We start from the raw sequence: 27586 nt of genomic DNA on the forward strand, positions 1-27586 counted from the left end.
CAGGACCGCTTCGCGTGCCCGGTGCGGGCTGCCTGCTCGCAGCACCCGCCCGACGGGTTGCAGAGGGGTACAGGCTGGACCTCCTGCAATATGGGAGCGGTAGCCAGCGGAGGCTCCCATCCTGGGGGGCTGTAGTGACGTTGTCTGAGATGGCTGCTACCTCTGCAGAAAGTTACACCTTTTCCATCCAGGCCAGTGGTTGCTAGCCTGTTCTGCTGCCTTGCACGCTGTGCTCCTCTTATGTGCCAACAGGCTCCGTTTAGGGTAATTAGTCCCTTCAGCCCCAAATCTTATACTCCCGATGCCTTACACACATTGTGGGTGTGTGTGCATGTTTAACTGCACACTTGTGCAACCCTGATTTACATACAAACACTGGGTGAGGGTAGTCAATTATTTTTTGTCAAGGTCCCAGTTTCTTGGTTAAGGTATAGTCATGGTCCAGACTCCTGAGAAAATAAGTTTAAAAAACCCCAACGATAACGAGAATAAGTAAATAAAAAGATGTTGGGGTCCGTTCAAAAGCGTCTGGTGGTCCAGATTTGGCCCACGGTCTGTCTATTGCACTGGGCGTGTTCCCTATGTCCATTTATGGTGTGTTTAACTTTCAGAAATTTCTTAGTTCTGTTTCTACGTCCGACGCTGTTCCCTCGGTAAATGCCTTAACCTCTCCATGCCTTAGTTTTCCAATCTGTGAAACTGAAATAACAATCCTTCCCTACCTCACAGGCATATTGTGAGGCTTCATGTTTGTAAAGTGCTTTGAAATCCACAGATGAAAGATGCTATAGAAGGGCAATGTTATTTTATTGCTATAGTTTTAAATACAGTTGCTTTACATGTTGGGCCTTGATCCTTCAGAGACATGCTTAACTTTAGGCACTGGACATGCTCTAAAGTCTTTGCAAAATCAGGGCCTTGTACTGCCAGCCCACATAGATTAAAACCCCACAATACTGTTAATAAATTAATATGCACCTGTTGCCAGCACTTCCAAAAGATAACAGTACAATCTCATTTATAGTGAAAGTGCTGGAACTTGCTAGTAAGCAGTGTGGGTCTAGTTTATGTCCCAATCTTGCAAACATCTATGCAATTATTCCTTGTTATCTGACCAACTGTAAGGTTCGTGACTATGTGATTAGGAAAATGGTTGTTCTGGGTAAGCATACAGTACTCATTAATATTTCATATATTTGTAATGTGGTTTGAAAGATTTTGACTATAAATGGCACAACATAAAATTAAAATATTTTCTGTTGCTATATAACCTGTTACTTATATGCAAGCCCACTTTACCACATGATCTGCACACAAGTAGGTTTAACATAAGGGATCATTATATATAAAGCCTATATTGTATTTTAAGTGTGGAATTTTAAGAAGTCCAGGAGACTTGAGAGATTTGCACGTATCAGAGTTCTTTTCGCAATGACTAGAGTGTACAGTACTGAAGTCTGACATCATGTCAAAAATTTCTTGAATGTTGCATCTTGTTTCTTTTTTTCTAGTATTTGTGGCAATAAAGGCAGTGTTGTTTACATTCTATTTCACGTTCCTGTTCATATGATTAGGGACAGTGATATCCTCATGTTTTGGTACTTTTGAGGAAGGCTGTGTGCACACTGTGATGGGTTCGATCACAGAGACCCCCTTGGGACTGTCACCTACCGTGCTGGAATTACCTCTGAGCCCGTTTTCCCTGCCAGCATGGGACTCCAGAACCCTGCCTTGTTGAGCCAGACACACTAGCCTGCTGCAACACAGACCCAGGTCAGGTCCACACCCCCAAAGCTGCAGACTTTAACCAAAAACTGCTCAGCAGGTCACCTATCTCCAACACCCAGACACTCAGTTCCCAACGGGATCCAAACCCCCAATAAATCCATTTTACTCTTTATAAAGCTTATACAGGGTAAACTCATAAATTGTCCACCCTCTAAAACACTGATAGAGAGATATGCACAGCTGTTTGCTTCCCTAGGTATTAAATCACTTACTCTGGGCTCATTAATAAACAAAAGTGATTTTATTAAGCATAAAAAGTAGGATTTAAGTGGTTTCAAGTAATAACAGACAGAACAAAGTAAGTCACCAAGCAAAATAAAGCAAAAGCATGCAAGTCTAAGCCTAATACATTAAGAAACTGTTTACAAGTAAAATCTCACTCTCAGAGATGTTCCAATAAGCTTCTTTCACAGACTAGACTCCTTCCTAGTCTGGGCCCAATCCTTTCCCCGGTACAGTCCTTGTTAGTTCCAGCTCAGGTGGTAACTAGGGGATTTCTTATGACTGGCAGCCTCCTTTGTTCTCTTTCACCCTCTTTTATAGCTTTGGCACAAGGCAGAAATCTTTTGTCTCTCTGGATCCCCACCCCTCCTTCTAAATGGAAAAGCACCAGGTTTATTCCACCATTCTTCCTGGGCTGGCTTACACAAACACAGGAAGGCTTGCAAATAAACTGAGCCATTTACAACCAATTGTCCTAGTCAATGGGAGCTAAGGTGACCAGACCGCTAGTGTGAAAAATCAGGACAGGGGGTGGGGAGTAATAGGAGCCTATATAAGAAAAAGCCCCAAATATTGGGACTGTCCCTATAAAATTGGGACATCTGGTCACGCTAAGGAGCCATCAAGATTCTAAACCACCCTTAATGGCCCACACTTTGCATAATTACGATAGGACTTCAGAATTATACTTCATATTTCTAGCTTCAGATACAAGAATGATACATACATATAAATAGGATGAACACACTCAGTAGATTATAAGCTTTGTAATGCTTTATAATCTTTTGCGTAAAGACCTTTTGCATAAAGCATATTCCAGTTGCATCATATTTACACTCATAAGCCTATTTCCATAAAACATAATGGAGTGCAATGTCACACACCCCTTTCCTGACTCTCCGTAAAGGAATAAGGGGTCTGAGCTTCTTCCTTTGAAGCTGATTAGAGCTTTACCAATGATTTATGTGGGAAATTGTGGTGGGGTGCACCTGGCCTTTGCAGCTCCCTACAGGCTGCCCTGCAGTTCCACTTCCCCCATTCCAGGAACCTGCGAAGTGATAGGAAAGGAGTGGCAAAAGTGGGTGTTCCAGCCCTGCCTAGAGAGGCCTCACAGAAGAAGCCAATCAGAGCCCAGCAGGCTCAGATAAAAGGAGCTGTAAGGGAGTTAGCAAGTCAGTTTCTTCTGGGACTAGAGGAGAGAAGAAAGGGGCTCCTCTGTGGCCTGGAGGTAGAGAAGAACTTGATTATCCTGCCCCTGACATAGGTCTGAAGATAAAAGGGTCCTGGTAGAAAGAGGCCTGGGGAAGGAGCAACAATGAGTTGGAGTAAGCAGTACATGGCTGTTGTGTATGGGGCCCTTAGTTTGGAATCTGGAGTAGTGGGTGGCTCTGGGTTCCCCTGCCACCCCCAGGTAAAGTGTCATAAACCCCAGGGAAGGGACAGGGCTTAGTTGAGAACCCAACCAAAGGGCTGAGTTTAAAAGGCCCAGAGCTGGGGCCGAAGACCATAGCGAGGGCAAATATTCTGTCCATTTTTTGAACTCTTTAATGTCCCAGAAGGGGTTCATGGAGACTTTGTGAGGAGCAGAAATTGATGATGGAGCCTGGCATTTTCTTTGATGCAACCTTGTTTACGTACAAAGAATGTACAAACTCCTGTTTCTCTGAACACAGTAGGAATCCCCAAATAGCAGGAGACTGTTCTTTTGTTCACTGCTCTAAGCCTATCTTTACAGACAACTCTACCCTGCCCCCGAAATCTCTTTCTCTTAGTTTTATTTCAGGGCCACATTACTGTTCTTGCAGGCTGTATTTGCTTCTGACTCTTTCCCTCTCTCTCCTGGTACTGTGTCTGTGCCACCCACATAAACATACACCCCTAGTGGAAACTTACTCAGTGAAAACCTCTCTGCCTGAGTCATTAGAGTTCCTGAGTGGCCGTGGGTGTTCCTTTGTCTTGGAGCCTGCTATTTTTCTTACTTTTAACCTGAAGTTAAAAGTTTTAACCTGAAGTTAAAAGAAAGTTTTGACTTTCTTTAAGTATCTTTCTAGAGCTAAGCATTTGTATTCAATGCAGCTTTTTACAAATGACTTTTCTAGCAATCCATTTTTGAACATAGGAGGCAAGGCCATCACCGCCCTTTGCACAATATCTTCTTTGTTTAAAACTAACTCAAAAAGTAACGTAATCCGGGAGAAAGAGATATTTTTGCCACTGACCATTTGTCCATTAATAGTAGCTTTTTTCTTTCCTGACTAAGCATTTTTGAAATTCAACAATACTTTCAAAGTAATTAAGCTGATGGTGTAGGCAAGAAGGAAGCCAAGTGGTGGCACAGGAGACACAGGCCTCAATTTTCTTATGTGCCGATCACTCCTGATTGTGAAGATTTTCTAAGAGACTGTTTGTTCCTTTAGATTTGGTCATATTTCCTTTGGGATGTTGGGAGATTATATCTCCTACATTGTAGACAGCTGCCAAACCATTCTGGGATTGCACAGGGAGGACCAAGCATGTAGCGGCAATGCCAACACTTGCTGTCTACATTAGCACTACATCAGTGAGGGTTGATACATGGAGGACAACATGGTGGATTACCTTGCTGAGAGCAGGATTAATGCAGGTAGCGAAGCAAATGCCTGTGCCCTACTGGCAGTCATGTTGTGTGTAGACATGAGGTGTGCTACAGGCATCTATGCCCAGAATTAGGGTAGTGTAATTTTTTAACACTTGTTGCATAGCTACATGAAAGGTTATAAACAATCAGATGTGTAGACAGTGTTCAGATCTTGCAAAAGGGGGGCTACTCCTTTCACTCTAGTGTATATAAACTAAATATGTGCATTGTTTTTTGGTTTGGTTTTTTAAATTGGTAACAGATGGATTAGCCCAAGGAGCTAAGGAACACACATTAACTCCAAAATCTTTCTCAGATGATTCAATGATGATATTCTTTTTCTAGGGAAGATAGTCACTTTGATAATTAGTGAATGAATGCCAGTTGGCCATAAAACCAGGCCTTTTGTAAATAAACATGTGACTGGAAAAGGCGGTCTCTTTGAGCTATGTGCCAGCTCATTTAAGGACACCAAGAAAGCCTTTGTCAGAAACTCCCCTTTCTTCAGAAAGAAAAACTACCAGCTACAGTAGCATTGCAGGGGAGCAAAGAGAAGTTGTAGAAAGTAATTCAAATTCACTGCTGGCATAAGTGGGCGCAACTCCATTGAAGTCAAGGGAGTTGTTCTTTCCTATGCCAGTCACAAATTTGACCCACAAACTCATCCTTTTATAAGCTTTATCATGTTCTTCAGTTTTCTCAGGCCTAAAAAGTATGATTAATGGGAAACCTCTGTACAAGTAACTGACACTTCAGAAAGCAGAAATAGCTCTTTGAAGAAAAAACATACTTTCAATTTGAATGAAAGAATACGAAATTATTAGTGTGGCAGATTGGGAAAGTATGGGCCAGTAGCTGCAAGTGTGGCCAAAGAAAAAAAAAAAAGTGTCTCTATAAAAAGTGAGGCATGAGGAGATAAACTTTGTTTCGGGACAATGAAGTGATAAGGCTGACAGATCATAATTCCATTTACCTTTCAGACCACAATGCTTGTTTCCCCTAAGAGTGATAACTACTCAGCGGGAAATAAATCAATCTCGCTTGCTCCTGCTGTAAATGTGGATGAATTAAGTTTCTCAACAATGCTTTTGGAAAAGATAGCAGCTAACTTAAAGTGAATCCTTTGGAAATGCAGTAAATTGACTCAAATATTTCAGCCTTTAACTGCATGTATGTTGGATTCAGTGGGGTCATCCAAGGTCAGTTTTTACATAAAGAACTGAATGGAAAGAGAGTGTATAATGTTTCAATCTATGGGTCAGATTAACGTCACTTTATGTTTGTTTAAGATATGATTCTGTTTGACTTTAATTTGTCTTCACTCTGTTGAATCTGGTAATATTTTCTAAAATGGGGAGAAGAGGACTGAGGTAAACTATTAAACTGTTTCAGAGTAGTAGCCGTGTTAGTCTGTATCCGCAAAAAGAACAGGAGTACTTGTATTAAACTGTTGTATCTCCAGAAATAACTTGATCTGTACTTTCTTAAACCACTTAAAGTAATATCTATCTTTTTGTTGAACATATTTGAGTTTCATCTTTGGTTAGGTTAATTTGTATTCAGAACATGCTATTAATATCATTTGTTCAGGAAAAGTGGAGGAGAAAAAATAAAAATGTGCTTAAAAAACAACAAAGCCACGCATAGAATTATGAGTTTCAAAGTAAAACCAGGTTCTTTCCAAATGTTTTTTTTTTATTCTGACCATATAAGCTTTTACTGAGATGGCTTTTTTTCCCCCTCCTTCCTAATACGGGAAAAATATGAGTGTCTAGATATTTATGGATGAGCTTTTTTAAATATGTAAACCAGCTGTTATTTCTTCTTTTACTTCAGAAAGGTGGAAGGAGTTAATTTATCTACGATTAAATTGGTAGAAAACAGTTAAATCAACAAGAATTGCAGCTAGGATTACCCTATGTACTCAACCTTTTGGAATCTAAAGATGATTTTATCCCATATATTTATCATGGGCTAAATACTGGCTGGATGGAGCACAGTATCTGGGGTCTGTTGGCCCAGTGCAAAAGGGGGTGCAGACAGATGATCATGATCTAAGGTTGAGTCTGAGTGTTATTTCTAAGTGTTTAGTTGATAGAGTTACATCTCTACATGGATCATGACTCTGACAGCGACTGCAAGGATAACATTCCATCAGCAAGTCAAGATATACCCCCTAAAAAGAAGAGGCTTTGCACTTTCTGGAAAGAGAGGAGAAATGATTTTGTGTGGCTTGGTAAAGAAAGCAGTAATTGCTATAAGGCTCACTGTAGCCTATGCAAAGAAGTTTCTCAATTGGTTATGGTGCACTGTCAGACATCAGACAGCATGCTAACAGAGTGGATCATAAAAATAATTCTAGCATAGCTTCTAAAAACAAAACTCTGAAACTTTTTTGTTCCTAAAAAAAAAAAAAAGTGAAAATACAGAAAACAAGGTGGCTGCTGCAGAAGCACCAAAAGTGTACCATAGTATTATCCATAGTTATTCATATAGATTTCTTGATTGTGACAGCAAATTAAATATTGTTTTTCCAAGCTTCACCCATAGCTAAAATGATACATCTTGGTAGGACAAAAGCTTTGTGTATTTCCAACAATATATTTGCTCCAATTTCAACTGAGAAAACCGTTAAAGATTTGGTTGAAGAGGGAATATTTTTCTCAGTGGGCAATGATGCCTCAAACCATGGAAATATCAAAATGGTGTTTGTTACTACGCAGTTGAAAGGGGAATAATCCATTATCTGATTATTTTCAAGACAACAATGAAACTGCATTAGGAATATTTGAAAATGTGTACTACAATAGGTTTGAACTTTGACATGAATCATCATTTACCTGTGATAACGCTCATGCTAACTTTGGGAGACAACCACTCAGTCTACAAACTAATGAAAAATTAGAATGAATATTTGCTTCCAGCTAATTGCCCAGCTCATATACTGCATAATATAGCAAAGTCTTCCATAGATAATTCATCATTTGGTCTTGAAGATCTTGTAGCAAAAGTGTGCAATCACTTTTCCTCATCTGCCAAAAGAGTTTCAGGATTACAAGAGATATTTCATTTTGTTACCTCAACATTTCAATTATTCAAGGCTATGTCCCCACAAGATGTTTAATTACATACCCTGTAGTTGAAAGAATCTTAAAAAGTTTTCCAGCTATTAGAAGTTACTTGTGTAGATTTGGTGAGGATTGCCCAGTTGCAATTTTTAAGGATGATGAAGATGGGAATGATGAAGAGATATTTACAGTGACTAAATACTACTTTTTCATCATGGTCTTAAGTTATTTTTTATGATACAGTCTTAAAATTAGAACAATCTGATCTTGTATGTCCTGGAATTTGACATAATGCATTCATTGAAGGGTAAGTTATAACAAAGGATCGATGACAAATTCTTTAGGCATAAATTTAATCTTAGCTAAAAACACATCACTGGCAAAGCAGAAAAAATTGAAATGGATTTCATTCAGTGATATATATTACTTCATATTTTGATTTCAGTGAATAAAACCACCTTAATCTGACTCAGCCACTTTCTCAGAAAAAAATGCTGACTTTTTTCAGGAAATCTTAAGTGTTATTGAAGAGTTGAAACTTGACAAAAGGCTTGATATTGATTGTTTGTACAAGGAATATTGTGCATGGAGAAATTAGTGGAGAGTGTGTGCATGCTTCAGGAGTCTGGTTGTATTAGAGCATTAGACCATTTCTTATCTTCAAATTCTAGTTCTCCCAGTTTCTTAACTTGCAGAACTTATGTCCATTTCTACTTCAAACGCAATAGTGGAAAAAGTATTTTCCCTGTGTGAACAGACTTGGACAGATTGAAGAAACCTGCTAAATATTGAGTCTGTTAAGGCTGAACTTTAAATTAAAGTTAATTTCAATTGTGTATATATAAAGAGTTTTATTAATTGATTTTAAAAAACAAAGATGTGTTAAACTGATAACTACCATTTTAAGCATTAAATCGAAGCTTCTGATAATTGCATTGTATACATGAGGGCAGTAGAAATGTACATGAGAGAGAAAAATACACAATATCCTAAGGGAAATGGTATGTCCCTGAAATTTCCCTTAAAATAAAACATGGTTCCTTACTTTTCATGTGGTTTCCCCTTATCTCTATCCTGCAAACATGGTCACCCTAAAAACTGTACGGATACAATCATCCACCAGACTTATCTGATTTAGTTCCAGGAACACAATTTGTCAAAGGCGAGAAAATACAGTGTTTGCTATAGAGCTCAAGATAACTGGTAGTGTATGACTGCACCAGTCTTTCAGTCGGTCCTTTTTGGGGATGTTACTGTAATTCATTTGTGCATAGTTACATATAAAGTAAAACCCAGAATCTATAAGTAATGTAGATGCATGTAAACATCTCAACGGAAATTTCTATGCAGATGAAAAATTGACTTAATATTCTGCTGTTTCACTGACACATATGTAAGCATTTGTGTGGCTAGCAGTCTGAAACATGCCAGTGTTCTAATGCTATACAGACAAAACTGCACAGGATTGTTTCAGGGGACAAGACAAGATGTCACGTTTATTATAATAACACAGTTTGATTTAAGACCAAGAACTAATATCTAATACCTATGTATACACACACACATAGCAAATGTTCTGCAGCTGCTAGATAGTTACCAGCCCTGAATGTAGCTTGAGTTCGTGGCTTGGGTTCGTAGCTTGTGGCGGCTAACTGGCCAGGCAAGCCGGGCACAAGGAAGAGCTGGGTCTCTGTTGGGCATGCACTGATGCCCTTCCATGTTGGCAGCAGAATGTTACCCTCCAAAGTCTTCCATCTCACCCATCCTTTTTATAGGCTTTAGTTTGAATCCAAAGTCTATAGGTCTTGCTGTGTCACGCTGCCTCTGGGTCCGCTGTGATTGATTGATCACCTGTCAATTGCAGACATGACTTTCAGCTAGGACCTGGCTTTGATGTTTCTTCAATTGTACTTTTGTTCTTTTCTTTTGAGGGTGGACTCTTCTTGCTTTGTCAGAGCTGTTGTCTGCATCTTCAGCCGTTGGTGTTTACACTTTATTTCATCAGGACAGGCTGGGGCTGGAGGTTGAGTCCATCATCCATACATACCTCATTCACACATCTAAACTAAACTAGTAAGATTACAGCAGCGTTTAGCAAAAATGAAGTGAGTATTTTAAAATGGGTTACAACATGGACAAGTGTAAGGAATGGCAAACAGTGAACAGAAGTTACAATATAGACAAGTATAATGAATGACAAACAGTGAGCAGAAGTTACAACGTTGAAGCAGTGCAAGTTTCAGTGATTTAAGCAGCAATTGGATTGAAAGTGAAACTCAATTAGCCAGTTATTGGGGTACCTGGTTTTAGGAATGAATGTAGTTTCATTCATAAAACTTTACTTATGAAGTTATATTAATAAAGTGAACAATTAAAAACAATTTCACTGATCAGTTCTACACTAACAGCTGAGGCCCTGTATGTGCTGGAGAAGTAAAATATACAAAGAATTGTGTGTGTAGATCAAGAGAGATACTTACATAGGTGCTTGGGCAGGGATCTGGTGGTACAGAGGGGAATCTGGGATTGTAATAGTATCTGGAGGTGCAGGAATGGCCAGGAGGTATAGAGGATGGGAAATGGGACATGGAAGATCATAATTTTGTGTGGAGAACAAAGGGAGGGAATGTAAGACTTCTGGACATGAAATACAGGGGTCACTTTGGAACACAGTTGTTCATGGACTGTTGGAAGAGGGATCAGGTTAGGATTCAGGACTCCTTGCAAACCTCTTTATGTTAGCTGTGCTGGTGTAAAAGGGCCACAAACCCAACTGAACTGGAAACCTAGGAATTCTCTCAGCATAGGGAAATTCCTCTATGAATCACAAAGGGTGGATAATTGTGTGGAGTCTCTTGCAGGATAAAAGCCTAATACTATATGGTATATTTTTGCCTCTTTAACAATGAGTTTTTAAAATGTTTTGTTTTAAATGCAGAATATTTTTGCATAGCAAAATGAATTGTTGAAACTTGAGCAAAATATTTGACAGAAGAAAGACATGAAGAGCTATGAACAAAATTGCATCTACAACAGGATCTGAACTCATTATTTTTAGTGGCAGACAGAGCCAACTCCTGATTCGAATTTGAAACCAATGTTAAAACTCCCAATTTGCCAAATCCTGAAGACTTTGCTCATATATACTCACCAGAACTCACTCAGGCAAAATTCCCAGTCAAATCAAAGTAAAATGTAGGGACTTTGAGAGTTGGACTCACTGATTTCAGTGGGAGAAGAATTGAGCCATTTAGCCTAGTAGTTAACATCCATGAAAATCTGTCACTTTTGCCATCAGAAGGAGCCTATATTCAATACATTAAATTAAAACATATTAAACATTCAGAAAGCTATTTGATCTTGAAAATAAGTACTACAGCATTTGAACAAAATGTGTTCCCACTTTTAATAAGGATTATACCTAATTTAATCTGTCATATGCCTCTTCAATAAGTGAGATGAAAAGAACAAGATTTTTACTAAATTTTAGCTAAATGCCCTACACAAGGCACCTTTTGAGGTGAACTGCATGTTTACAACATTTGAGTGACGTGGACTGTATTAAAAAAACACACACACAAAGATCCTTTACTGTTGTATTATATGAAACAAATTATATGAAACAAAAAAAACTTTGTGTCATGGGGAAGCGGATTGGTATTTTGCATAGATTTTCTGATCCTCAAATTCAGTCTTGAACAGATAGTAATAGTAGTGCTTTCATTAAATTTGTCTCAATTCACTCCTTAATAACTCTGTCCTTCTGAATGTCTTGTAGCAACTTTTGGAGTTGGACAATCAAGCCAGCAAGTAATTGTCCTTGTTAACTTTACCTAAGCAAGAGTTTAAGTTCCAAGCTGTAGGGTCACTTAACTTTGCTTTCATGCTTTTGTTTTTGTTGGAAGAAAGGCCTGCCTATTCCTCCCATGGAACAATGATTTGGTAAATCTTTGACGGCAGTAAAACTAACATGTTTGTTCTTTAATCTTTTAAATCATATAGTTCACTTGGCTTCGGATGAGACTTCAGGTGTTATCTTTCAGATCTCTGGGATTCCTTCTGAAGCACAAGGAGGGAAAGTTTTTAATTTGAGGACATAACAATACTTAATTGTGATCTGTAAGTGAAGACAAATATGTAGACTATTTTACCATTATTAATCACCAATGCTGTTAATAAAAGTAATATTAAGCAACATTACATTAGAATACATTACAATACATTAGAACAGGGGAGGGTAAACTTTTTGGCCCAACGACCATATCTGGGGGGAGCAATTGTATGCAGGGCCATGAATGTAGGGGTGGGGCAGGGGGTTGGGGTGCGGGAGGGAGTGCGGGGTGTTGGAGGGGGTGCGGTGTGCAGTAAGGGGCTCAGGGCAAGGGGTTGGGGTGCAGGAGGGGGCTCAGGGCAGGGGGCTGGGATGCGGGGGGCAGGAGGGGTGCAGGGGCAGGCTCCAGCCCAGCATCGCTTACCACGAGCAACTCCGGGGTGGCAGCGGCGCTAAGGCAGGCTCCCTGCCTGCTGTGGCCCCGCGCCGCTCCTGGAAGTGGCCAGTATGTTGGCAGTGGCTTCTGGGGGTGCAGTGGGGCAGGCAGCTCTGCCGCGCACTGCCCTCGCCTGTGGGTACAACCCCCAAAGCTCCCATTGGCCATGGTTCTGCATTCCTGGCCCACGGGAGCTGCAGGAGGCGGTGCCTGCAGGCGAGGGCAGTGCACAGAGCCCTCTTCTGCCCCCCCCACCCCACCGGAGCGGCAGAGATGCGGTGCTGGCCGCTTCCGGGAGCAGCGCAGTGCCAGGGCAGGCAGGGAGCCAGCCTGCCATAGCCCCACTGCACCACAGGGCTGGCAATCCCGCGGGCTGGATTGAAAGCCCTGATGGGCCGGATCTGGCCCACAGGCCATAGTTTGCCCTCCCCTGCATTAGAAGCAAAAGGAAGTCCAAGAGAAGGTAGGCCCATTATTCAATGGGAGTGCTGGGGGGGAAATAATAACAGAAAATGTGGAAATGGCAGAGGAGCTTAATGACTTCTTTGTCTTGGTTTTCACTGAGAAGGTTGGTGGTGATTGGACGTTTAACATAGTGAATGCCAGTGAAAATGAGGTAGGATCAGAAGATGCTAAAATAAGGAAAAAACAAGTTAAAAATTATTTGGACAAATTACATGTTTTCAAGTCAACAGGGCCTGATGAAATGCATCCTAGAATACTCAGAGAGCTGACTGAGGAGATATCTGAGCCATTAGCTATTATCTTTGAAAAGTCATGGAAGACTGGAGAGATTCCAGAAGACTTGAAAAGGGCAAATATAGTGCCAATCTATAAAAAGGGAAATAAGGACAACTTGGGGAATTACAGACCAGTCAGCTTAATTTCTGTACCCAGAAAGATAATGGAGCAAATAATTAAGCAATCAATTTGAAAACATCTAGAAGATAATAAGGTGATAAGTAACAGCACGGATTTGTCAAAAACAAATCGTGTCAAATCAACCTGATAGCTTTCTTTGACAGAGTAACAAGCCTTATGGATGGGGGGAAGTGATAGATGTGGTATATCTTGATTTTAATAAAGCTTTTGATACTGTCCCGCATGACCTTCTCATAAATAAACTAGGGACATGCAACCTAGATGGAGCTACTATAAGGTGGGTGCAATTCTGGTTGGAAAACTGTTCCCACAGAGTAGTTTTCAGTGATTCACAGTCATGCTGGAAGGACATAATGAATGGGATCCCACAGGGATCAGTTCTGGGTCCAGTTCTATTCAATGTCTTCATCAATGATCTAGATAATGGCATAGAGAGTACACGTATAAAGTTTGCGGACATACTAAGCTGGGAGGGGTTGCAAGTGCTTTGGAGGACAGGATTAAAATTTAAAATGATCTGGACAAACTGCAGAAATGGTCTGAAGTAAACGGGATGAAATTCAATAAGGACAAATGCAAAGTACTCCACTTAGGAAGGAACAATCAGTTGCACACTTACAAAATGGGAAATGGTTGCCTAGGAAGGAGTACTGGGGGTCATAGTGGACCACAAACTAAATATGAGTCAACAGTGTAATGCTGTTGCAAAAAAAGTGAACATCATTCTGGGATGTATTAGCAGGAGTGTTGTAAGCAAGACAGAAGAAGTAATTCTTCTGCTCTACTCAGCGCTGATTAGGCCTCAATTGGAGTATTGTGTCCAGTTCTGGGCGCCACATTTCAGGAAGGATGGGGACAAATTGGAGAGAGTCCAGAGAAGAGCAACAAAAATGATTAAAGGTCTAGAAAACATGACCTTTGAGGGAAGATTGGAAAAAATTGGGTTTGTTTAGTCTGGAAAAGGGAAGACTGAGGAGGGACATAACAGTTTTCAAGTACGTAAAAGGTTGTTACAAGGAGGAGGGAGAAAAATTGTTTTTCTTCACCTCTGAGGATAGGACAAGAAGCAATGGGCTTAAATTGCAGCAAGGAAGGTTTAGGTTGGACATTAGGAAAAAATTCCTAACTGTCAGAGTGGTTAAGCACTGGCATAGGCGCTGACTTCCCCTCTGCCTGATGGGTGCTCGACGACCGCCCTGCCCCACCTCTTCTCGCCCCTGCACCGCCCTCACCCCACCCCCATTCCACCCCTTCCCCCAAGTCCCCGCCCCTGCCCTGCCTCTTCTCCACCTCCTCCCCTGAGCACGCTGCATCCCCTCTCCTCCCACTCATAGATTCATAGATATTTAGGTCAGAAGGGACCATTATGATCATCTAGTCTGACCTCCTGCACAACGCAGGCCACAGAATTTCACCCACCTCTCCTGCAAAAAACCTCACACCTATATCTGTGTTATTGAAGTCCTCAAATCGTAGTTTAAAGACTTCAAGGAGCAGAGAATCCTCCAGCAAGTGACCCGTGCCCCATGCTACAGAGGAAGGTGAAAAACCTCCAGGGCCTCTTCCAATCTGCCCAGGAGGAAAATTCCTTCCCGACCCCAAATATGGCGATCAGCTAAACCCTGAGCATATGGGCAAGATTCTTCAGCCAGATACTATAGAAAATTTGTCCCTCCCGGAAAGTCCTAAACACCTCCAAACAGCTGTTAGGCAGCGGGGGGCAGGAAGTGCTGGGAAGGAAGGGGAGGAGCGGGGAAGCAGCATGCTCGGGGCAGGGGGTGGAGAAGGAGATGAAGAGAGGGGAGCTAATTTTTCCCCATGGGTGCTCCAGCCCCAGAGCACCCATGGAGTCGGCACCTACGAGCACTGGAATAAATTGCCTGGGGAGGTTGTGGAATCTGTCAGGGATGATCTAGATAATACTTAGTCCTGCCATGAGTGCAGGGGACTGGACTAGATGACCTCTCAAGGTCCCTTTCAGTCCTATGATTCTATGATCTCAAATACCCACCTTTTTCCCTCACCAAGTTCCCGAATGGCATTGGTGGGATAGGTACTGATTGAGCCTCACGGTAATCAATACTGTGTGTCTTAAAAACTTGTGGGTTGATTTGCAGATACAATATAAGGACTCATATAGCAACCCTTGGTCTGCTGAACCACAGTATACACGTAAGAGGTCTAGTCAGGTCCTGATGAATCCACTTATGGCTGACAAGCCCAATTTGAGACCGACACAGATTGTTACAAGTTTCACAGATTCATGTATTGTCTGAACTGGAATTCAAGATTACGGCACATGACTTTCTTCTTTCTTGCTTTGCTTCCATCCTCTGGATCAAAGCCGCTTCATGCTGAACTGCACCCAGTGCCAGGTGTTCCCTCCAGATTGAACTGGATTCTGTGCACTCCTCCCAGCTTTCTACATTGATGTTAAATGACTTCATATTACTTTTACACATATTGTGGTCCTGCCATAAGATTCATGACAGCTCTAAAAAAGCGGGATCACCCTTTATGATGGTATAAGGAATTAATCCTTCCCAAAAGATCCAAAGGCACCAGAGGCAGGACTCTTCAGGTCACTAGGATCTTATTCGGAAGGAGTGGTTTCAAATAGCATATTCACAGCCAATACGTGATTGATTAGATTGATGAGGCCAGGCCACACTCATCCCACTCCTGGAAGGCTCTCTGCCTGCTCCTGACACACTCTGACATGTCCCCTGTAAAGTGCTTTGGAGCTGAAAAGTGTTGTATAAATGCAAGGTACAGTGGTCAAACTTTAAAAAAATTGAAAAATTCAGCCATTTGAAGATTACATAAAATGGAGAATGTGTCAAACTGCTAATAGCTTTCAAACCACAAGAAACTTTGTAAGTGCACCAACCTTATTATGATAATGAAAGTTACAGTGAGAACTTGAAATTTCTAATTAACAATTCATCAATTTCTCAAAAGCATATGCAGTTTTAAATGCCAGAGAGAGAAATTTCCCTGTTCATTGCCAGTGATTTTATCACAGGAGATTAGATCAGGCTTCTGCAAATTTTGTTATAACATTGGTTCCTTAACATATGGAAAAAAATCAAGCCTCTCCTGATGTACATGGGAAGACTCTCCTGCCACAGATATTTCATATGTATTGTGTGAAAAGGCTAAATGGAGCGTTTTCATTTCTTATGCAGTCATTTGAACTTAGAACTCAGCAAAAGCTGCACTGTCAATTGAATAGTCACAGCTCAGAATATTTCCTATTCATGAGATGACTTTTCTTTAATGAAAACAATCCATGAAGTGACCCTGGATGGAATTCATCCTTGTGTTGGTGCAGACCATGGGGGGTGGTAGGCAGTGGTTAAAGGAGGCTTGCACCCTCCTGATGCTGGAGCTGCTGGGAGACCTTTTGTCCCCTGTTGGTTGGGACAGCAGTAGGGACAGCTGGCAAGGCTGTTTTAATTTGTGCATGGCTACTATGTTTCCTATGGGCCTTGTGACAGCTGGAGAATAGGCAGCTGGGGCACAGGAACACCCAGGCCACACTCATCCCACTTCTGGAAGGCTCTCTGCCTGCTCCTGACACACTCTGATATGTCCCCTGTGCGGAGAGTATACAGAGCTAGGTCTGTGCTGCCTTAGGCACCTAAGTCCAAAATCTAGGTCTTTAAAACCTCTCCTTAGTGTTGCCTAAACTTATAAGTGCCTAAATTCTCTAGGTGCCTACGTTTCCGCTAATAAAGTCTTTTAGGACACCTCAAAGTCTGTGGCTGGGCATGTGCTAAGCCATCTCAGTCCAGATGCATAGCTCACACCTAAACCCCAGTGGGATTCTCAAACTAGGCATTGCCCCACCTGTCTCTTGCAGGGCCTGATGCAATAAGACATTCTCAGAGGCTGCCTAACAGATCAGGACACACGTAAAATGCCATTGGTGGTGGTGCCAGTGTGCGTGCCCCCCATCATACCTCTTAGCCCAGGGGTTAGCACCAGTTCCACAGGATGTGGGAGAACTGGGTTCAAGTCTCCCATTGCCTAATGTGCTGTCATCCACTATCCCTTGCTAAGGGGATGATGGCTGCCAAGGGAAAAGTCATTGATGAGATTTAAGATGGCTGTGGAGTGTAATCCGTGCTCTACAGGTTTTTCCACATATATGACCTTTAACTTTATGCACCCCGCCAAAAAAAAAAGTTATATTTGAAATGTTCTTACTGTTGCACTTCGATTTTTGTTTGATTTTGAAGGGTTGTGTGTAGCTGGTTACTTTAGAATACTGGTATGTTAAATGTACTTCCAAATATAAAGATTTTTTTTCCATTGGTTTAATTAACTTTTTTTTATTCTTTCATAATAATGGATGTATGGCAAATGGTTTTATGAGTCATCATTGCATTTAACACAGAAAATCCTTTAAATAATTCTGAAATCACTCATAGGGTTTTGCAGAAGCACATAGGGCATGTTAAATTTCAACCACCCACACACAACACCGCAGTGCTCGCAAAGTCTGTATCCCAACACTGCCAGCCCCCTACCCATGAGCAAACATCAAAATATGAACAGGAGGCATCCCTGACGGCATTCCCACATGTTTGTGTTCTTTATGGGAGCCTTGCTGGCTGCTCAAACCTCTAAGAAAGTCTCCACACCTCAGCCTCCCACCCATTGATAAGGTTTTCCCTCTTGCGCTCATAAATATTGTGCAAAACACTGCACAAAGCAGTTCTAATGGTTGGAACATTTTTTTCTGTTGCTTCCAACCTATTCCGTAAACAGAGCCATCTGCCTTTCAAATGACCAAATGACTTTACTATCTTTCTGCAACTATTCAGGTGATAGTTACAATGTTCCTTTTTTTTGTTCAAGACACTGGTGTATGGCTTCATTAACCAGGGCATCAGGCGATAAGGCAAGTCTCCCAGTACAACTGGACCAACCTCCATACCATTAATGTCTATAGTGCTCCTGTGGGCAAACTGTCCTTTCTGCATTAGTTTAAATAGTATTGAGTCCTGAAAGTTCCTAGCATTGTGGACCTTCCCAGACCACCCTGCATTTGTTTGTAAACCTGCTGTCGTAGACAACTCATCCTGGGAGCACCATGGAGAAATAACCCTTTCTGTTTATAAATTAGGTGCCTTGGCTGTATATGTGTGGAAAATGATAGGCACTTGGGGTCCATCAGTTGCCTCAATACAGTTTGGAAACCCCATGTGTGGAAAGCCACCAATAATCTTCTGAGCCTTGTGACCCAGTTAGACAGCACCTTATCAATGGCATAGCAGAACTGCATGACAATGGCCTCAATAGTTGACCTCCCCATGCCAAATTGGTTGGCTACAGACTGGTAATGTTCTTGGGGTGGGGGGGCTTCCAGATGGCAATGGCAATCCATTTTTCCATGGGTATGGGGCATCACAGGTTGGCATGCTATCACTGAAGCTCCAGGGTCAGTTCTCCACAGATCTCAAAAAAAGTAGCCCTCCCCATCTTGAAGTTCCCTTGCCATTAGTGATCACCCCAGCTCTCCAGAACAATCCTTTCCCACCAATCCACAGTGGTTTCTTGGGTCCAGCAACTGTACTGAATGGTGTGTATGTGATCCAGGAATCAGTCCTCTTGTTCCAACAGCTCAGTGTTTCCTGCCTCATCCTGCTGCCAGGGCTGCAGAGTATCCTCCTGCTGCACGAGGAGGAGCTCCTGCTGTTCCCACATCATCTGCTCAGTGGTAAAACAGGCCAACTCCAATGCAGAATTCATCTGCGTGTTGTAATACCGACCAAGCAACCGATGCATATTTGCACTTGTCACCATAGCAACGTGGAGAATTGTTGGATCCATACTGGCTGACAGCAATTTGAAAATGGCATGAGCCAGCCCAAAAAGGAAGTATGGGGCAGGGATGGTAGAAATATGGAATTTTTCTTTTAAATTTGAACCTGCCTAGCTTCACACAATTTGAAGCAAAAATAGTCCAAGGAGGATGCACACTGCTCAGCAGTGAAGCAAAGGACAATGGGATGCAAATTGCAAATGGAACAAGCAGTCTGTGGGAACACAATTAGTGCAACTTGCGTACTGCAAGTTACCTGATGTGCATCAAAAAGCTTTTGATTAGCAGCCACCCCTCCCATGTAGCCAGGGCGTAAGTCCCCTTTGTGGAGCTAGTCCTGGGGCCAACCACGAATTTGGCCCCTTTCCTTATTTCCTTTATTCAAATTCCATAATGGTTGTACCTGACATGGCAATTTTCCGATATTACTTTTTTGAACAAATAAATTTGCTTTCTACAAATAATAATCTCAAAATTTAGTTTGCATTTGTTTTGGTAATTACAAATAGAAGTTTGTGAAGAGAATAGTGAGTTGGGAGAAAAACCTTAGGCCAGGACTACACTATAGATCTGGATCGATATAACTTCTAGTTATGCTGACCTAACCCCTCTGCATAGACAGTGCTAAGTGGATGGGAGAGCTTCTCTTGTTGACATGGCTACCTCCCCAAGGAGGTGGCTTAACATTTAACATCATGTAGTAGAATCTCCACTAAAGTGCTACAGCAGTGTAGCTGTAGCACTGTACCTGAAGACAAGCCTTTAGAGCAGTGATACACAGATTGTGACTCTTGAGCCACAAGTGGTTCTTTAATATGTCTCCTGCTGCTCTGTGCAGCACATGATATTAAAACACAGTGTGGTTTGGTTAATAACTCAGATTGGTTAATAATTAATCAGGATGATTTTACTAGGTTATTAACCAATTAAGTTATCAGCTTACACTAAGTTATTAATGTATTTGCTGTGAGAATTATATATATAAAAACCTAAATATTTCCCCTGTCATTCACACTAATGTGGCTCTTTTGGACAAAGTTGATTGCCAATTTGGCTCCTGAAACACTAAGTATGCCCTGCTTGAGAGGAAGCCACAGAAACCTATCCTCTTCTACTAAGGAAATAAAGGATTCAGAAGACTCTCTACTCCCCATTGCACTTTGTTTCTGTTTCTATGTGGAGGTCTGTGATGGTCCCACTACTTCCTCTGCCACATTCTTTAATTGGGGTTATGCCTACATCACAATACCTTCCCCCAAGAAAACTGGGAGTCACAGATCGGGCTATCCCTTCATAGCCCCCTCCTCCCACTGCAATAAAATGGAGTTTGCGGGGCTGCCTGCAAGGCTCATGTACAGGGCTGTACAGCAAAGGACCGGGCTGCTGACATTTGAAAACTGGACCTTCCCCAAGACCGTCCACTTGAAAATCAACGTGTCTGAAAACTGCATCTGCTGTAGTTACAGGCGACACCCACTCTTAGAGCTGGGCCTTGGACCACCCCATCTCCCGCTGTTGCTAAGGGCCCCGTCCTAGCAACCATCAGCGTCAGGTGACTGACTACCGCTCTGGGAGCGGGGTCACTTCCGGGCTCGGCTCCCATCTACATCCGGGGTAGTGGACGGTCCCCCTTCCGAACCCAACTGCTGTGTCCGGTTCTGTGGTCAGGAGGGGCCGAGGCGCGGTTGCCTCAGCGGGTCGGAGCGCCGCGGCGCTGGACTGCCCGCCCGACGGGAAGGCGCGTTAGGTGGGCCCAACCCCGCTGCGCTCCAGGGTCTGCTAAGAGCCTCCCCCGCCCCTACCTCCCCCTCCCCCTCCCGTCCGCTTCGCGCCCCCCCCGCCCCCCCGGCCAGGCGCCCTCGGGGCCAGGGTCTACCCGAGGAGCCGCTTCCCACGAGACACAGGGGCCTGGCCCCCGCCGCACTCGACTCCTAGGGGCGGGCCGATCCCCGTGGAGCCCCGCCCCCTCAGCCAAATTGCGGCCGGACCAACCTCTCTCCGGGGGGGGGGGGGCGCGAGCGATGGGCTCTGCCTCGGGGTAGGGGCCGCGAGCAGCTGGGCGGGGAGCCCCGGTGCGTCCCCCCCGCCTCGGGAGGAGGCAGCGGCTGCCGGGGGTCGCGCTCATGCTGCTGTCGCTCTGTGCCCTCAGCTGGCCGCGGCGAGTTGCGCCATGGAGCAGCCCGAGGGGAAGGAGGGGTTCCTGCTGGAGGCCGCCGCCCCGAAGCAGCCGGGACCCGCGCTGGGTATGTGAGCAGCGGCCACACGGAGCTCGGCTGCTGATCGTCAGCATCTGTATTGAAGGCCAAGCATCGTGCAAACCTTGTTGTTCTTGTCGTGGCGGTTGGGGGAGGAGGGGTCTTTTTGCCTGGCTCTCCTCTAACGTCTGAGTGTTCAGATAGGGAAGCTGAAGTGGGGAGGCTGCACGTGCATCCATTACTTGTGTATGTTTGACTTCTCTGAGGGAAGAGCATTTGTCATGTCTGAATTGGTTTACTTGATTGAGAGGGGCTTGTATGCACAGTGTACAGTTTTGTTTAAATCTCACCCTTCTGCTGTATTCTGTCATGGCATGTTTTTGGAACTGAAACCTCATAATGTAGGGAGGTGAAAGGAGCATTGCTTAATTGATGAAGTGCAAGGAACTGCAATTTACACTCCATTGCTGAGACGCCCAACTTTTATTTCAAAATAGAAAATCCATTAGTACTAACAGATAAAGTGATGGCAATAGTTCTTAGCAGTTGAAGATTGCTACTTCTTGTTACAGATTCCTGCGAGGCATCTCCAGATGAGGGACTAATAGAAGATTTGGCTATTGTAGATAAGAAAGCTGTGGAGCAACTAACTGAAGGATTGATTTCTCATTATTTACCTGATCTTCAGCGATCAAAACTAGCCCTCCAAGAGCTCACGTAAGCAAACTGAAAAAAGCAACTCTTTCTAATACATGCATTTCCTTTCTAGAATTTCTTCAGTCAAATCCCCTTCTTATATGTAAGTGGAATATATTTTTGTGTAGTATGGTTTACATATAAAATACAGAAACTCCTCACTTAAAGTCATCCCAGTTAATGTTCGTTCGTTGTTACGTTGCTGATCAATTTGGGAACGTGCTCGTTTAAAGTTGTGCAATGCTCCACTCTTACGTTGTTTGGCTGCCTGCTTTCTCCACAGCTGGTAGCCTCTCCCCCCCCCCGTCCCCTCCCTCCCAGCGCCTCCCGCCAGCAGACCCCACGGATCAGCGCCTTCCCCCTCCTCCTCCCCCCCACCTCCTGATTGCCACGTTCGGGAGGGAGGGGAGACTGCGCGCCACGTCCTCGCTCCTCCCTCCTGCCTCCAAAACGCCGCAAGCCAGCTGATTGCCGCGGGAGGGACGGGGGAGGAGTGTCGAGTCCTTTTGTCTGGCAAAAAAAAAAATTCCCTGGAATGTAAACTCCCCCATTTACATTAATTCTTATGGGGAAATTGGATTCACTTAAAGTCGCATTTTTCAGGAACATAACTACAACGTTAAGTGAGGAGTTACTGTAAACTTTTCTGTGCTTTGAGTGCAGCACTTTGAACAGTGAGTGAATATTCTGCAGATTATAAGTATAATTTTAAAAGAATTTCCAGCCATGTAACCTACCAGCCGTTAAAATGAAAGAGAATTTTAAAATTAAAGCACTGAAATCCATGCACCCAGTCACAGCAAAAGACACATCAACTTTCTAAATGCTCATTCTTTTTCTGGAGACATGTGACCTTGTGCTGTACAACTCTATTTGGAGAAAAACATCCAGTATTTGGGATGTTCTATTAAAGCAGTGATTGCAAGAAAGATTTTTTTTGTTAAGGTTTTTCTTACATGTATGAAACTCCCAGACTCTACTTTTAATTAACATACGCTTTTTTGTTTTGTTGCTTAACATTTATAAGGGTCCCCTCTGTGTGCATTGCTTTAAGACACTGTTAGGGATTTCCAGCAAATGTCTTTGCTGTGCTTAAAATTTTCTAAATAGTGCACAAGAACATTTTAGTAGCAGGAAGAGAGAGAGCAGAGTCCTTTATAACTGTTTAATTAGAATTCATTTAAATGTCAGTTTAAAAAAAATCTGAAAAGACTCGGTTCCTTTATCTACTTGTGTAGGTTTCCTGATTCTTCTTCTTCTTCTAATATGGACAACAAAACTATTTAGTACAAAAGAAATAGTTAATCTGAAAAATTTCTCTTGGAATATTGATTTTTATACAACTTATTTCTGGCATTATAGCCTCATTAACAATCAGTATGTTAAGATTTCAGTGAAGAGAACAGTAGTAAAACTCAAAATTGTGAGTACTCTTTAATCAATCCAAGATAGTGTATTTAATCTGACTTCTTCTGTATGTCGTAAAGTCTTTGTATTTTTGTTTCAGACAGAATCAAGTAGTGTTACTAGACACATTAGAGCAAGAAATCTCAAAATTCAAAGAATGTAATTCCATTCTTGATATCAATGCTTTGGTAAGTGTATTCTATTATAAGTTTGCCTGTTTTAACAAAAATGTGTATCATGTACATGTATTGTTTTTCATCTCCTGAGAAAATGTTATAAATAGACGACTAATAATCATTACATCAATAAGTCTGTTCTTTGTAAATTGGAAAATACAACAGAACCAACATAATTCTATTAAATGGGAAGAGGAGAACATGGAGGACTGCTCAGGTCTGTACAGGTATGTATATCCACAATAAAAGACCTGCAACATGGCGACTTCTCGCCTGGGTCAGCTGATGGGGGGGATTGAGGTGTGAAGCTATAAAATTGAAGTGTAGACTTTTAGGTGTGGCCTGGAGTCTAGGCTCTGAGACCCTCCCCACTCACTGGGTCTCAGAGCCCAGGCTCCAGGCCAAGACCAAATGTCTACACTGCAATTTTATAGCCACCAGGCCAACCCCTGTGAGCCCAAGTCATCTGACCCAAGCCAGCTGCAGCCCTGTTGAGGGTCTTTTATTGTAGTGTAGACATACCCTTACTGGCCTGCAGATGAGGGATTAGCAGGCATATACTGTGGGTCCAGCTATATAAATCTAGAAGCCAAAAATCAGTGCATAAAGATTGCATATGCTACTGAGGCTCCAGGAGCAGCCATAGGGTGCCCATGATACTCTGTCCTACCCCCCAGGTTGGTGGAAGGATTCTGGTTCACTCTCCTACATTTACTCAGACTGTACACAGGGACCAGCATTTGGTCCTTTGATTTAGTTGCATATTTTTTGTGTTTGTTAGTGGTAACTTGAGATATTCTAACAACAAAAAAATCACATCTGTACTTCATGATTGCCACAATTTAAGGCAAATGACAGTGTCTTACAGAAATTGTATATGCAGTTGTGACATATGAAGCCAGAACTGTAGGCTTGAGAATTAATTAAGTGTGGAACCATATAAGAGCTTGAATTTTAAGACTAGCACTTGCTAAGCTTTGGCACATTGGGATATAAAACTGAAAACTAATGAGCATACAAGTGATATAATGCTTGCTTCACCCTTAATGAATATTTAAATAATTATAGTAATCTGTACCCTTTGATACATAGTAATTTTATGAAAATTGTTTTAAGTGTTTAGAATTAAGACCCTACAATATTCAAGCCAATCTCAAACTGACTGACTGATCTTCAGCCTGTTTTTGAAGTTGCTGTTTTAGGGCATAGCTTCATACTCCAGACTAACAACCATTTTGAGCCACTGAATCTTACCATTCAACTGTCTTGTGTTTTTAAAGTTTTCAGAAGCTAAACATTATCACAACAAGCTAGTGAATATTAGAAAAGAGATGATGATGCTCCATGAAAAGACATCAAAGTTAAAAGTGAGTGGAGTGAGTTTCGCTTCCTCGTTTCCGCTGCCTATCAATGTAAAATTTTAACAGCACACTACCACATACTCTTAATCAGTATTTTTAATACGTTAGGAGATTGTAAGAAAAACCTGGTTCTTTATATCCCCTTTCTTTGTGTCAACTTGTTTACCCTGTATTTCCAATGGCATTGAAACTAACCATGGCTGTTTTTAACCTTCACTTAAATTTCCTTGTGTTAAAATATATTTATACGCTAGCATCACTGGGGATGTTGAACCATTAAGAAAAGCTAGATTCTGTCTGAAAGCCGAGGCTGAGAATTTCTTCTGCCTCTCCGTCCTTTAGTATAACACTAACAATGGCATAACCTCTACCAACCTGGTGGGCTGCTGTGTATAGCATGTCTGACTTCATTCAGGTGTTAAATTTGGTCCCTCAGTCCTTGACCAACAAAAAATTAAGTCCTCTGGAGGCAACAATCTGCATAGTATATACTCCTCTGGTGTTTGTAAAGAGCAGTGATAGTGGGATTTGGAGGAATCCACTTCATTCCTTCCCTAAATAGATCACCAGGATGCAGGGCCTGGGGTACAGGGCAAAGAAAGAACATAGAAAGAGGGAGGGGCCCTCTGGATTAAGAGGGCCTGAGAGGGTTTTGGCAAGATCTCAGTTGTGCGTGCATGTGTCTTGCGTTTAAGTTAGGATACACAAACACAGAACTTCTGATTGATTTTGTTTTTTTTCTGGCTCAGAAAAGAGCACTCAAACTGCAGCAGAAGAGGCAGAAAGAAGAACTAGAACGAGAACAGCAACGTGAGAAGGAACTTGAAAGAGAGAAACAGTTAACAGCAAAACCAGCTAGAAGGACATGAAAGCTGAGCATACATCAACTTGTCCAAATTAATTATTTTTAAATTCTCTGGACTTGTTAAGGCAGACTCTGTTATACTGGTGAGCTAAAGTTGTTACTGGGAAAAGAGTCTCTTGTACAGTATTATAAACTTCAGAATACTAATAACCAGTTGCTAAATTGCTACTTTTCCATTTCAGCCATACAGGATGCCTTCTTTTCTAATGCTATGCTGTTTGATATTAATCATAATGTAAATTTAGTTTTGATCTATGCAGGGGAATTTAAATGTCATAATTTTAATTACGTATCTGTTCATTTTCCGTTTGTTTTTTCTGATGTTTAAAATATTGGCTAAAAAATAGAAGGCTGTGTATTCTTTCAAACAAAATGTGGAATGTGGTTGGTGCAGTTTGGGAGTTCAGCTATGATCCATGGACATCCGCAGCTCTGTACCCTTCAGAGGTATTTGTCGTCTTGTTGAGGCCACAAGTCACAAATATCGGCCTTCTGTGCCAGTTAGGTATAGTGGATCTCTCTCCCTTAATTGCTATATAACTGAGCATTAAAGCCATATGATATTACTGATCATGTGTGAGAAATACAAATGACATCCTTATGTTGGGACTCTTTCCTCCTCTCTTCCCTCCTTCCCCCACTCTCCACACACACTTAAGCTGACGGGCCCAGTGTATTTGGGTGGAGACTCTCTTTATTTCAGCAATCTTTCTTGGATCTTATAACTACATAGTTTGAGATGATCACTTCTGACTATTCCCCAAACCTGACAGGATGAATGTGAAAAACCTGTTAAATTAAGATTGGCATAACTGATGCATGCATTGTACAAGAGTGATCCTATAATGGAATTGCCAGCCCTTGTGCTTGGATAAGTGCTTTCTTGGATGGCTGTGATTCAGACCAAAGTAATTGAAACTAAGGTACGGGTTAGAGAGAGAGGCTGTGAAGCCAAGTCAGTTGTATTGTTAAACAGATCTCAAAGGGTTCAAAAGCTGTAGATTTCATTGCTTTCTATGTAATAGATACTAGTTTAAATTCATTTACATCTTCAGGAAAAATTCTTGCAGTGTGATATTGTTTAATGCAATTGACTTAGTATTAACACTTAGACTTAAATGGGAGAATCTACTTCTCATGGTTAAACTTTGTCACGAGCTGATGACAACTAGTACTGAAAAACTGTATCTGGAATGCTCTTAAGTAAATGTGGGGTGGGGATTAACTACAACTTCTCTGAATGTGTAACTGCTTTCTTATAGAATTTGGTACAGCTTCCTGTTCAAATGAATATATACACTGTTTAACAGTCTAGATAAGCTTTTAACTATTTCATTTCTGCAGTCTGATAAAGTAGTTATTTTACATCTGTACCTTTTGAATCAATATTAGTAAAATAAATGTTGTCACCTGAGTTGACATGCTTATCAGGAAGTAAGTAAGATTAAGTGTAAATTTTTAGTAAACTATTTATAAAAATGGATAGCAAGACATTTAAAGGGACACCAACTTGAAATTGAATTGGTTTTTAAAAAATAATTAAAAGTAGTTTCAAATACTACATACGCCTGCCCTGATTTCTCAATATTTATGATGTTACAACCAAATTTTTCCTATTTTTTAAATGGTTTTCCTTTTTCTTGTTATGTGAATGACCTTCTCAAACAGGGAAAGAGCAAAACTAACTATATGTAAAGTTTCAGAGTGGTAGCCGTGTTAGTCTGTATCAGCAAAAAGAACGAGGAGTACTTGTGGTACCTTAGAGACTAACAGATTTAGTCTCTAAGGTGTCACAAGTAGTCCTCGTTCTTTTTATATGTAAAGTGCTGTCCAATTCATAGTGTAAACAGAGGAGGTGAGGAGACGAAACTCTCTTAATTTTTCAGTTGCAGTAATTAAGTAGATACCTGTAGCAATAATAGATGTCTTTGTTTCTTTTTTAATTGACTTTGCAGGAGAATTGTTGACCTATACTTTGTGGGGTTTTTA

At 41.8% G+C, this 27586-nt stretch overlaps 1 protein-coding gene across 2 annotated transcripts; it reads left to right on the forward strand.

The window, feature by feature from the left end:
* Positions 1-20487: 20487 nt before the first annotated feature.
* Positions 20488-27586, forward strand: BLOC1S6 (biogenesis of lysosomal organelles complex 1 subunit 6). Of its 2 annotated transcripts, XM_074964786.1 has the most exons (6): positions 20491-20644; positions 21047-21140; positions 21665-21809; positions 23296-23383; positions 24652-24738; positions 25482-27576. In XM_074964786.1, exons 2-6 carry the CDS (start codon positions 21068-21070, stop codon positions 25599-25601), a joined length of 513 nt encoding a protein of 170 aa, XP_074820887.1. In that variant the 5' UTR covers positions 20491-20644; positions 21047-21067; the 3' UTR covers positions 25602-27576. The 2 variants fall into 2 exon arrangements, with proteins under 2 accessions (XP_074820888.1, XP_074820887.1); XM_074964787.1 differs by lacking the exon at positions 24652-24738 and having other exon boundaries at positions 20488-20644; positions 25482-27586.

Source organism: Natator depressus, chromosome 10 (genome assembly GCF_965152275.1).
Source record: "Natator depressus isolate rNatDep1 chromosome 10, rNatDep2.hap1, whole genome shotgun sequence".
NCBI lineage: Eukaryota > Metazoa > Chordata > Testudines > Cheloniidae > Natator > Natator depressus.

Coding starts and splice junctions, on each gene's coding strand:
- BLOC1S6 (XM_074964786.1), top strand. CDS start 21,068: ATGGAGCAGCCCGAGGGGAAGGAGGGGTTCCTGCTGGAGGCCGCCGCC. Junction 21,141..21,664: donor GCAGCCGGGACCCGCGCTGG/GTATGTGAGCAG, acceptor TTCTTGTTACAG/ATTCCTGCGAGGCATCTCCA. Junction 24,739..25,481: donor AAAAGACATCAAAGTTAAAA/GTGAGTGGAGTG, acceptor TTTCTGGCTCAG/AAAAGAGCACTCAAACTGCA.